The 10,982-nt window shown below is 55.0% G+C and overlaps 1 protein-coding gene across 1 annotated transcript; it reads left to right on the forward strand.

Annotated features, from left to right (window-relative positions):
- The first annotated feature begins 262 nt into the window (after positions 1 to 262).
- LOC135982842 (protein orai-3-like) lies at positions 263 to 7,329 on the forward strand. Its single transcript, XM_065591168.1, has 2 exons — positions 263 to 3,192; positions 5,193 to 7,329. The coding sequence occupies exons 1-2, from the start codon at positions 2,944 to 2,946 to the stop codon at positions 5,688 to 5,690; spliced, it is 747 nt and encodes a 248-aa protein (XP_065447240.1). The 5' UTR covers positions 263 to 2,943; the 3' UTR covers positions 5,691 to 7,329.
- The last annotated feature ends 3,653 nt before the right edge of the window (positions 7,330 to 10,982 follow it).

Raw genomic sequence — 10,982 nt, forward strand, 5'->3', positions numbered from 1 at the left:
TCTCGGGTGTCCGGTACTTCAATTCCTTCAATTGAGATGCTCGTTAGTTCATTCACATGATTAGGCAGAAAGCGACTTCTTTCAGAACACAAAATTCTATTCAGTGATGAAAAAGAACGCTCAGCTGTAGCTGTTGTGACTGGGAGTAGCAAAAGACGAATTCCGACTTTTTTCATCCCAGGAAACAGAGCACAGAGATCGGGTCGAGCCACTAGTGATGATAAAAAAGAAGTTGAAGTCAAATCTTCATTCATTCGTTGTATGATTTTCCACTCTGTGTTCAAATTCTCTATTCTGTCCTGAGCACATGGCAGCCCCATTGCTGGTAGTGCCTCACTCCACTCAACTGTCGATGTTTTATAAGACAGGAATCTGTAAAAGCTACGTAGACGTTGAGTAGAATCTAGAAGTTGCTGTTGTAGAGTTTTAAGAATCAAGTCTGTACTTTTTCAGTTGTCTTAACAAACACTTCTTGTCCTCTTCACTTAAGGATTCAGTATAAATGCCTTCATTAGTCAACTTCTGGACTGAAGTCTTTGCTTCTCCCAGTATGTTTTCAATGGATAGCTCTCGGATTGATCCAAACGTAGCTCCTATTGCTGGACAAAGATCTCCTACTGTTGTAGCAGATGCCTGGATGGCCTTGTGTAATGACCCAAGTGGTTTCCACAGTAGACTTACGAGAGAGAGAGAACGGCAATAGTCTTCTCTGAACATAGCAGCAAAAGGAATCCACCGACCTCACTCCTTAGATCCATCCCATCTTGGTAGATACTTTCCAAAGCCAGTAATAACGGCTGGAGTCATTTTAAGACAACAGCCAAGGATCGCTCATGAGAAAGCCAGCATGTTTTCCCAGCTTGGACTAATTTGAACTTCAGTCCCAGCGTATCTTCTCTATTTTCCAAGATATTCAGTCTTTTTGGACTCTTGCTGAAAAAAGAATATAAGGAAGACATTAAATTTATAGCTTTTTAAATGCCTTTTGAAGAGTCTGCAGCTCGTACTAGCGCTAGGTGGAGTAGATGGCCTCTGCAGTGTGTATAGGAGAGATCAGGGTTACACTTTTCTCTGAGCTAAGCCTGTACTCCACCATGTCTTCCAGAGAAGTTTGCAGCTCCATCAAATGCACAAGCAGCCATCTGTTTGGGGTCCAATAGACAAGCATTTAACTGAAGACAGATAGTGAGCATTTGCTGGTCTTGTTCGGAACCAGTGTTCAACTTCAGGATGAACAAGTGACAATGCACTTAACATTGGCCTCCAGTTTGTAGTGTGTGGTATCTCTTGCTTAACTAGAAAGTAGGATGCCACAGCCATGTGTGTTCGCATGAACTGTGTTGTGTCTCCAGCATTCTTAAATCCATGATCCTTTTTCAGATACACGTATTTTATCATACACATGCTTTTGAAGTGTGTATTAATGTTTCAATTTCAATTCAAATTTCCAAACAATCACTACATTGGCAAAACTGCATGTAACTAGTCCACAAAACTGGGGGGGGGAGTGTTGGGGAAATTCGGGTGTGTGTGTGTAGGGAAATCCCTGCATCCATCCACCCCCGTATATACCCACCCACCTCCTTATGTACCCACCCCTCTATCCATCCATCCCCCCCCTATCGATAACCCTGCCCCCCACGCAGCCCCTTTATCTCTCCCTCGGACCCTTGGCCGGTGCTGGGTGCGGGGGGGCGCTCGGCGCGGGGGAGGGCGGGGTGTCCCCAGCGGAAGCTCCGCCTCCTCCCGCCCCTCCCCCCTCCGGCGGCCGCTTCCCCTTTAAAAACTCCGCCCGGGACGGGAGAACCCAGCCCGGCTGCTCCCGCCCCGCCCCGCCCGGCCCTTCCCCCGCCGCGGCTGCCGGAGCCGCGCACCCGGGCATCCGCTGCGAGCTCCGCAGGTTCTAGCCCCGCTTCCTCGGGACCCCCGGGCCCTTCCCTCTCCCCCCCCCCCCGGACAGCGCCTCCCCCCCCCCGCACTTCCCCCTTGGGCTTCCCGGGACAGGGACCCCCGGGCCCTTCCCTCTCCCCCCCCCCGCACTTCCCTCTGCTCGCCCCCCCCCCGCACTTCCCCCTTGGGCTTCCCGGGACAGGGACCCCGCGGGCCCTTCCCTCTGCGCCCCCCCCTCGGGACAGCGCCCCCCCCCGGGACAGCACCCCCCCCCGCACTTTCCTCTGCCCCCCCCGCTCGGGACAGCGCCCCCCCCCCCGCACTTTCCTCTGCTTCCCCCCCCCCCCGGACAGCGGCCCCCCCCCGCACTTTCCTCTGCTTCCCCCGGCCGGCACAGCGGCCCCCCCCGCACTTTCCTCTGCTTCCCCCCCCGGGACAGCGCCCCCCCCCGCACTTTCCTCTGCTTCCCCCCCGGCACTTCCCCTTGGGCTTCCCGGGACAGGGACCCCCCGGCCCCCTCCGATCCCGGGTCCCCCCGGCCCCTTCCGGCAGGGACCCCTGGGCCCTTTCCTCTGCCCCCCCCCCCCCCCCCGGCACTTCCCCTACTCCTTTCCCTCTGCTTCCTGGTACAGCTCCCTACCCCCACCCCTCCTCTTCCTCTGCCCCCCTCCCAAACTCCCCCCCCACCTTCCCCTTAGACAGCCCCTCCATCCCCTTTCCCTCAGATTCCCTCCCCCACACCCTGGGCTCTCTGGTTGCCCCTCCCCTGTGTGATCCCTGCCCCTGGAGGTCTCTCCCGTCCCCCCACAGGTTCCCCCTTCCTTGACCAGGGCATCCTGGTCCCCCATTTCCCCTCCCCTGCCTGAGGTCTCCCAGCCCCCTGTGCCTTCCCCTGGATACTACCCTCCCCTCATTGGCCCTGGGCGATCTGTGACCTCCCCCGCAGTCTGCCTACCCCCCCATTGTCTGCCCCCCCCATTGCACCTCTCTCCCCGCCCCCATTGCCTAGGTCTCCTCTCCCCGCCAAGCGGCGGATCTTACCGCCCGGTCCCGATGCAGGCCGGCGGGGGTGCCGAGGGGGAGCTGGGAGGCGAGGGGGAGCGGGAGCCCCTGAACCCGGAGGCGGCGGACACACTGGGGGTCTCCCCCACCTACCGGGAGTTTGTGCGGCACAGCTACCTGGAGCTGATGGGTGCCAACCAGCACTCGCTGCACGCCCTCAACTGGCGACGTCTCTACCTCAGCCGGGCTAAGCTTAAGGCCTCGAGTCGCACCTCAGCCCTGCTCTCCGGCTTCGCCATGGTGAGCGGACCCCGGCGTCCGGGTGCCCAGCACCCACTAGGCTCCACTTCCCTCCCAGAGCTGGGGAGAGAACCCAGGAGTCCTGGCTCCCAGCCCCTCCCTGCTCTGACTCCCCTTCCCTCCCCAGAGATAGAACCCAGGCATCGGGGCACCTAGCCCCCCACCTCACCTGCTCTAACCACTGGACCCCACTGCCCTCCCACAGCTGGACATGGAACCCAGGAGTTCTGACTAGCTATAGCGGTGTTGGGGGGGGGGGCGGGTCAGGGCAGTTAGGAAGCCCCTCTAATCTACATCCCTTACTAGAGTTTAGTACCCAGGGTAGGGCCCAGCCCCAGGGCTGGGGAATAATTCACTGAGGACATGGAACCAGGACTCCTGGGTTCCATCCCTGGCTCTGGCAGGGGAGTGGGGTCCAGTGGTTAGAGCGGGGGGGCCAGGAGGACTGTCACACAGGCCCACATCTACCCCTCCTCCTCCAGCTAGCCTGGTAACCGGTAACCTCGTTTCCTTCCCCTCAAGGCCAGAGTTGTGGCCACTGCCCACGTGTTGATTGTGGTTAATTGGCCCCAGGGCAGTGGCATGTGCCAGCGGATGTGACACTGTCTCAAACCTGGCAACAAGATAAGACCTCTCTTCCTGCCCCCCCAGCTCTGCCGGTGCCCCTCACTCCTGACCCACAGTCCCCTGCCAGCCCAGCTCTGCCCCCCCCCGCTCTGCCGGTGCCCCTGATCTTTCCCCTTCAAGGCCCTCCTGTCTCTCTGGGAAGATAATTTTGCTTCCACCCATCCCCAGGCGAAATTCCAGCCCTGGGGATGATCTCACTCCTGTAACCGCAGCAACTGATTAGGATGGAACCTACTGCTGCAGCCTGGGGATGGGGTCTGGAGCCTCTCCCCTCTAGGGGGCACCAGCTCTTATCCAGCCCCCTGGGTGTGGGTGTTGGTTTGTTGGCCCGTTGCTCTGACCCTGTTAATTAGATTGAGGAGGCCTGACTGCCAATTCCCAGCCGTGCCAGCCTGTGCCCAGCCCCCAGTCTGGGAAACACCTGTGCTCCTGATCCCCTCTAGTAGGGGGCAGCGCTGCCCACACAACCCCTCTCCCAGAGTCGGGGATCGAACGCAGGAGTCCTGGCTCCCCAGTCCCGTGTTCTGGCTTCCTAATTACTCCCCTCTTGCCCTGGGGTGGGGTTAGATCAATCTGGAGTTGTGACCCCTCTGGCACTGTGAGGGTTAACTGCCCCCTTCCCTTCTGGGGGCCAGGATGAAGGGCCCAGGATGGCGGATCCCTTACCCCTGCCCACTGCCCCCCCTCTTGGGCTTAATTCCTGGCAATGTCTTCTTCAGGCCCTCTGGCGCTGCCCCATGAATGTGACCCCGCCTCTTCTCCCTGGCCCTGCTTTGCCCCTGAGCTGGGCCAGGCTCTGAGACCCACTTTGTGCCCCCTGCCAAGCCCCCCACTCTCCGCAGCAGTCCGAGCCCCCCCACCCCAACCCTGCCACAAGGGTTAAACGCAAGCTTTATTATGCTGCCCTCCTGCCTCCGTTCCCCTGTCTGAGACTGCCTTAAACACAGTGACTGAGCTGTCAGAGCTGGGGAAATATTTGGTGTTTGCTGAGCCCGCCCTGCACCCCAGAGCAGTGGGAAAGGAATTTGGCTCCAGCTGTGATGTGTTAAAGGAGTGGGGGAGGGGACACAGGGCCTTTCCCCTCTAGGGAAGGCTGGCTTGGATCTGGGCCCAGGGTGAGGACTGGCTGGCTCAGGGGATGGGGAATGGGACCTGGGGCCTTTCCCCTCTAGGGGGCGCTGGCTCTGATCTGGGCCCAGGGTGGGGACTGGCTGGCTCAGGGGATGGGGAATGGGACCTGGGGCCTTTCCCCTCTAGGGGGCGCTGGCTCTGATCTGGGCCCAGGGTGGGGACTGGCTGGCTCAGGGGGGTGGGGAATGGGACCTCACACGAGCCAGGAGTGGGGCTGACGGTGTCTCCGGCGCCCCCTGCAGGTGGCGATGGTGGAGGTGCAGCTGGAGGACTATGACTACCCGCCGGGGCTGCTGATCGCCTTCAGTGCCTGCACGACGGTGCTGGTGGCCGTGCACCTCTTTGCCCTCATGGTCAGCACCTGCATCCTGCCTAACATCGAGGCCGTCAGCAACATCCACAACCTCAACTCGGTCAACGAGTCGCCCCACGAGCGCATGCACCGCTACATCGAGCTGGCCTGGGGCTTCTCCACCGCCCTGGGCATCTTCCTCTTCCTCACCGAGGTGGTGCTCATCTGCTGGGTCAAGTTCATGCCCGTGGCCGGCGGCGGCTGGGACGCCGCCGTGGCCTCCACCGTCATCATGGTGCCGGTGGGGGTGGTGTTTGTGGTGTTCGCCCTCCACTTCTACCGCTCGCTGGTGAGCCACAAGACCGACCGGCACCAGCAGGAGCTGGAGGAACTCAGCAAGATTAAGTACCAGCTGGACGGAGAGGCTACCGCGGTGCAAACTGTGTGAGGCCGGATCCGGCTCCTGACCGCAGGGGGTGCCTGGAGCTGGCCGGTTCCCCCGGCTGCCCCGGGGATGGCCAGAAGACGTTAGCGGCTCCCCCGAGCGGAGGCTACTTGAGCCAGACAGGAGAGACAGCTGCTGGCTGGGGGCTAATCCACAGCTGGGGTCATTCCCAGCCATCGTCTCCTCCTGCCTCTGCTGCTTTCGGGCTGGGTTTTCTGTCCCTCGCCACCTCAGCCGTGGGGGAAGTGGGGCTGGTTTGTCCGGCCTGACCAGGCACTGCCCAGGAGAATCGCTCCCTGTCCCCTCTCCTTCCCGGCCATGCTTCCCCTGCTGAGGCTGTGGTAATGACGCCCAGCCGGCAGCTCGTCCTGGGGGGTGGGGGGTGCTGTGTGGGGCACACAGGTACAGATCGGGGAAAGTGTAGACACAGATACGGCCAAGCTGGGGTCTGCAGTGGGGCATACGCACAGATCTGGGGCTCAGCCACCATTCGGGTACAGCAGTCCCGGAGCTGGGGTAGATGGGGTGTGGTGGGGGTTATTCTCAGCCATGTTGCCTCAGCGCTGCCCCCTAGTGGTCGATCTCGGCATCGACGGCCTCTCCAGCCTTTGGCGGCTATGGGAGTGGGGCGCTTGTCCCTGGGCTGAGAGCCAGTCAACTCATGTCCTACCAACCCCTCAGCCCTGTACCGGAGGGCAAGGCCCCGTGTCCCTCTAAGCCAGCCAGTCCCTCTCCCCGGGGCTGGATCGGCACCAGTGCCCTGTGTCCTCTTCCCCACTGGTCATTAATGACTGACTAGCTGATATAGCGACCTTTGCTCTCTAACTACGGTCAGAGCTCCACTGCAGAGAACAAAACAGTAGCTAGCATTAATGTAGGCCCTCTGATAATATGGTCCATTCCCTGTCCCAGCAGAGGACAACACCCCTTGCTAAACCAAAACAAAAGCCAGTTCTGTAGGACCTATAATGTCTTGTGCTTGGCTTCTATCAAGCAGGAACAGGTACTTAAGCAGAGCAAAACAGACTATATTTTTGTAGGACCTACGATATGTGGCATTGATTGCGGATGGGAGGGGAGCCCATCTTGCTTGCCGAATCAGTGTTTTTGGTAGGACCTGTAATAATGTGGTGTTGCAGGTCCAGCCAGCTGCTTAACTGAAACAGCCAGCCAGTGGTCTTTTTTTTTTTTTTTTTTTTTTTTGGGGGGTAGGGCCTATAATATGTTGTCACACATTCAGCCAATGTGCAGGCAAGTAGCTTAATGGAAACAAACTGCCAGTGCTTAGTTGGAGGGCCTATAATATTGTGTACTCTGCCCTGCAGGGTGGCGAGCAGAAATGTGTGGTTTAGCTGGAAGGACAGAACCTTTTGCAAGAGAGCCAGAGACCTTATTAACGTCTGCAGAGCAATTCACAGCCATACTGCAGTGCCTTATAATCACCAGCAGCCTGGTGCTTGGAGGGGAGTGGGGTCTAGTGGTCAGAGCAGGGGGGTGCCTGGCCCCTCTGATGCCGACAGTGCGATCCCGCACCAAGGATTGTGGCTGGCTCCAGCCCCCTGGGGTCTGCTGGTGGATTTTCTGGTCTTTTTGTGCCTGTCATTTTTTTGCAGTTTGTAAATAAACGATTGTCTTTGGCAAAGGGCCCGGCTGGGGACAGTTATTTGCAGGGGCAGCCCTGGGGCGATTGTAGATGCAGGTGGTTCTCTGGTGGCAAAGCGGTCTCTGACTAACAGCTGGACCCACATGCATGGCCCTGACTCCCTCCACGAGAGGGGCTGGGAGCCAGGACTCCTGGGTTCTCTCTCTCCATCTAGGATGGGGGTGGGGGTTATTGGGTTCTCGCAGGGGGAGCCCACATCTCTCCCACCCCACCCCAGACTGAGCCCTGAGTTGGGACAGACTCTGATGCCCCCTGTCCCCGATTCAGAATAAACATTTACCCTGCCTGGAAGCAGACACTGCTGGCCAAAGAGGGAGCGGGGAAGCTGGGCCCAGGGCCAGAGCAAGAGGGGCCAGGCTGCCTCTGCCACAGGCTGCAATGAGCCTGGCATAGGATAGGAGTGGATGTTGCCATCCCAGCCTCGCCCAGCAGGGGGCACTGTGGGGAGCAGGGCAGGAGCGCTGGCGGTGGGGGGTGCTCCTAGCTACTCCAGGCCCAGCCTTTCCCAGCAAGGGGGTGTTGGTGAGACTCAGGGAGGGGCAGGTTTAGGGTGTGCCTGGTTTTAGGGACGCCATGAACCGAAACCCCCAGGGCTGAACTCAGGTCTGGACTAGTCAGGGGTGGAGAAAATGAATTAATAGCTGTTCAGTGTGAAACTTTAGCTGGGGAATGGGATGCGGGCCCTTTCCCTTGTAGGGGCCCCAGCTCCCATCTGGCCCCAGGGGGTGAGGAATGGGCATGGGGCCTTTCCCCTCTAGGGGATGCCAGCTCCCATCCTAGCCTCTGGCTGGGAACCAGCTGGCTCAGGGCCAGAGGTAACCCCAAAGGACAGAAAAGTTTGTAGGTAGCAAGCTAGTTTTAAGCTACGTCTGAAATATCTGGGTGACTGCTGCCCTCTGGTGGGGGAAGTGAGCCATTTACACCAGGGGATTGTCGAGGTGACCTGCAACAAGGAAAATCAAATGCAGTGTTGCTATTAGTTATTTCTACTTCATCTCATTCTCTGTCGTGCCATGTTTCCTACGGGCCCTGACTGAGGTCAGGATCCCTGTCCCAGAGAGCTCGTGTTCTAAATAGATCAAGGTAGGATCATTCCTCCCACTTCAGATGGGGAAGCTGAGGCCCAGAGAGATTCAGTGATTGGCTCAAAGTCCCCGAGGGAGGCTGTGGTGGAGATGGACATAGAACCTAGCTGTCCAGTGTCTTCACCACAAGAATGACCGTCACAATGGGTTTGTGTAGGGTGACCAGATGTCCTGATTTTATAGAGACAGTCCTGATGTTTGGGGCGTTTTCTTATACAGGTGCCTATTAGAATATCAGGGTTGGAAGGGACCTCAGAAGGTCACCTAGTCCAACCTCCTGCTCAAAGCAGGGCCAATCCGCAGACTTTTTTTTACCCCAGTTCCCTAAATGGCCCCCTCAAGGATTGAACTCACAACCCTGGGGTTAGCAGGCCAGTGCTCAAACCACTGAGCTATCCCCTCACCCTTGTCCTGATTTTTCACGTTTGCTATCTGGTCACCCTATGTTTGTCTTTTTTTTTTTTTTCTGCTTTCCTCTGCATACATAAGCCCTGAAGGAGTTTTGTAATTCATGTCACTTTAGTCTTGGAACAAACAGTACTTTGCCTATGTCTGTTGGCTGGGAGTCTCCTAGGAGTCCCCAGAGAGGTGGATCAGGGCTGTCACGGCCTTAAATTGAAACCATGTTGGGTATTTCACATAACAAACTTTTCTCACCAGTGGTTGGCAGGTGTTTGAGTTAAATAGGGAGATTAGTAAAGGACAAAGACCACTAAGTGGCCTTTATCGCTACACCAGGGTCAGCGGCTGGTTAGGAGGGTCACTTTTGTTAATAAGCAGGCATGGCCTTCTCCATCTATGCTCCATCCACCTTTATGTGGTAACAAGACTCATTTATACATGTCCCACCCCAATGTGGTTGAATCTGCTGGGGGGCAGGGCATCTGTGGGTGCTATCTGCTTATTGTCCCTGTGCAATGTTAATATGCCCATTGGTGGCAGATCTTGGGTACAATGGGTTTATTACCCCACCCGCTAAATAAAGATGGGCAGGACTCAGAATGTGGCTTGCTGGTGGGTGTCAAGGGAGACTGGTATAACATGTACATTAAGGAGGAGACTAGCTGGGGGCACCTCGAACATCTCCTTGCATTCAACACTGTGTTTACTCCTTGTGGCAATGCTACAACAGGTGTGTGCATTGAGGACCGTAGATTCAACACTTGTGAAAACTACATATGGAAATATATTGAACCATTTGTAATCAAAGGCCTCCTCCTCCTCTAAATGTGAATGGCTGGGGCTGATTTAAAAAAATAGGGAGAATCTGTGGTAATTAATTGTTTTGAAAGTACTTCCAGCTATCAAAAGATAGGTCAGAGGATGCAAAATTGGTCCCGGAGGGCACAAGATAGGTCTCAGGAGGTTGTAATTGAGCCTATGGAAGGGCACTAGCAGATTCAACAGACTCCCTCTTCTCCTCAAGTACATGACAAAAATCAGCCTTGATGAATTAGCATTTTATTTGGGGGTCTCATGAGATTTTGGATGGTTTTATTAATTACTTGGATTTATTTAAATTTATTGACCTTTTCCACAATGAAGAAAATGCTGAAGGTGAGTCACTTTTTTTTTATTGCCTTCCTTAGGGGAAAGGGATGGATTAGCTGTGTAGATTCCACACAATTTACCCATGGCCTAAAAAAAAAAAAAAAAAAAAAAAAAAGTTTTTGAAGTAGTAGTTGAATTTCTGCTCTCTGATGTTGTTTAACTTAATTTATTTAATGGTTTTTCTACCCTGTGACGAAAGTGCTGGCAGCAGATGAGAGTCGTTTTTTCTTGTTCTTCCTCTCATCTCTACTTGGCTCCAGCTGTAGTTGGCTTTAACAGGTTCGGCATAACCCTTAACATTAAATAATTATATTATGTTAATTCAGGAGCTGATTCCTCTCCTACTCGTAATCTTTTAAAGGGAGGAAGTTATTTATTTGAATGTATCGTAATTTGTTGCACCCCGTGGCAAAAGTGCGGTAGCCCAATCAATCCCCTAGGATTCCTCCTAGCCATTGGAACTCGCTGTGATTTCTCCTGTGCAGATTCAATCCTGTGATATCCAATTACTCCCTTTTAAATAATAATATATAATCAGTGGACTCATTTGCCTCCCTCTGATTCTGCTCTAGCATTGTAATTCGTTACTTTAATATATTTAAATTTCTTCTATTTCATAGTGAAAGTGCAAGGTATGAATAACCGACTCCCTTTTCCCACCTTCCCTTCTATGGAACTAGCTGACATTTTGCCAAAGCAGATTAAATACTTGAACCTCCCATTTCTTTCCGCACAAATAATATGGTGATTTTTTTGGAGGATGGGGTCACTTTCGTCCTATTGGCTCTGTTCTTAGGGTATGAATAATTATGTAAAATTAATCAAATTTATTTAATCATATGACGAAAGTGCGGGGCACAAATAAACTACTAGGTTTCCCCTCCCTTCCTTGGTACTAAATACAATTTCGCCAAAGCAGATACTATCTCTCAATCTCCTATTTCCCCAGTATAAAATGATATGATATATTGGGGATTTCATTCCTTTATTGGCTTT

This window comes from Chrysemys picta, chromosome 4, assembly GCF_011386835.1.
Source record: "Chrysemys picta bellii isolate R12L10 chromosome 4, ASM1138683v2, whole genome shotgun sequence".
Classification (NCBI taxonomy): domain Eukaryota; kingdom Metazoa; phylum Chordata; order Testudines; family Emydidae; genus Chrysemys; species Chrysemys picta.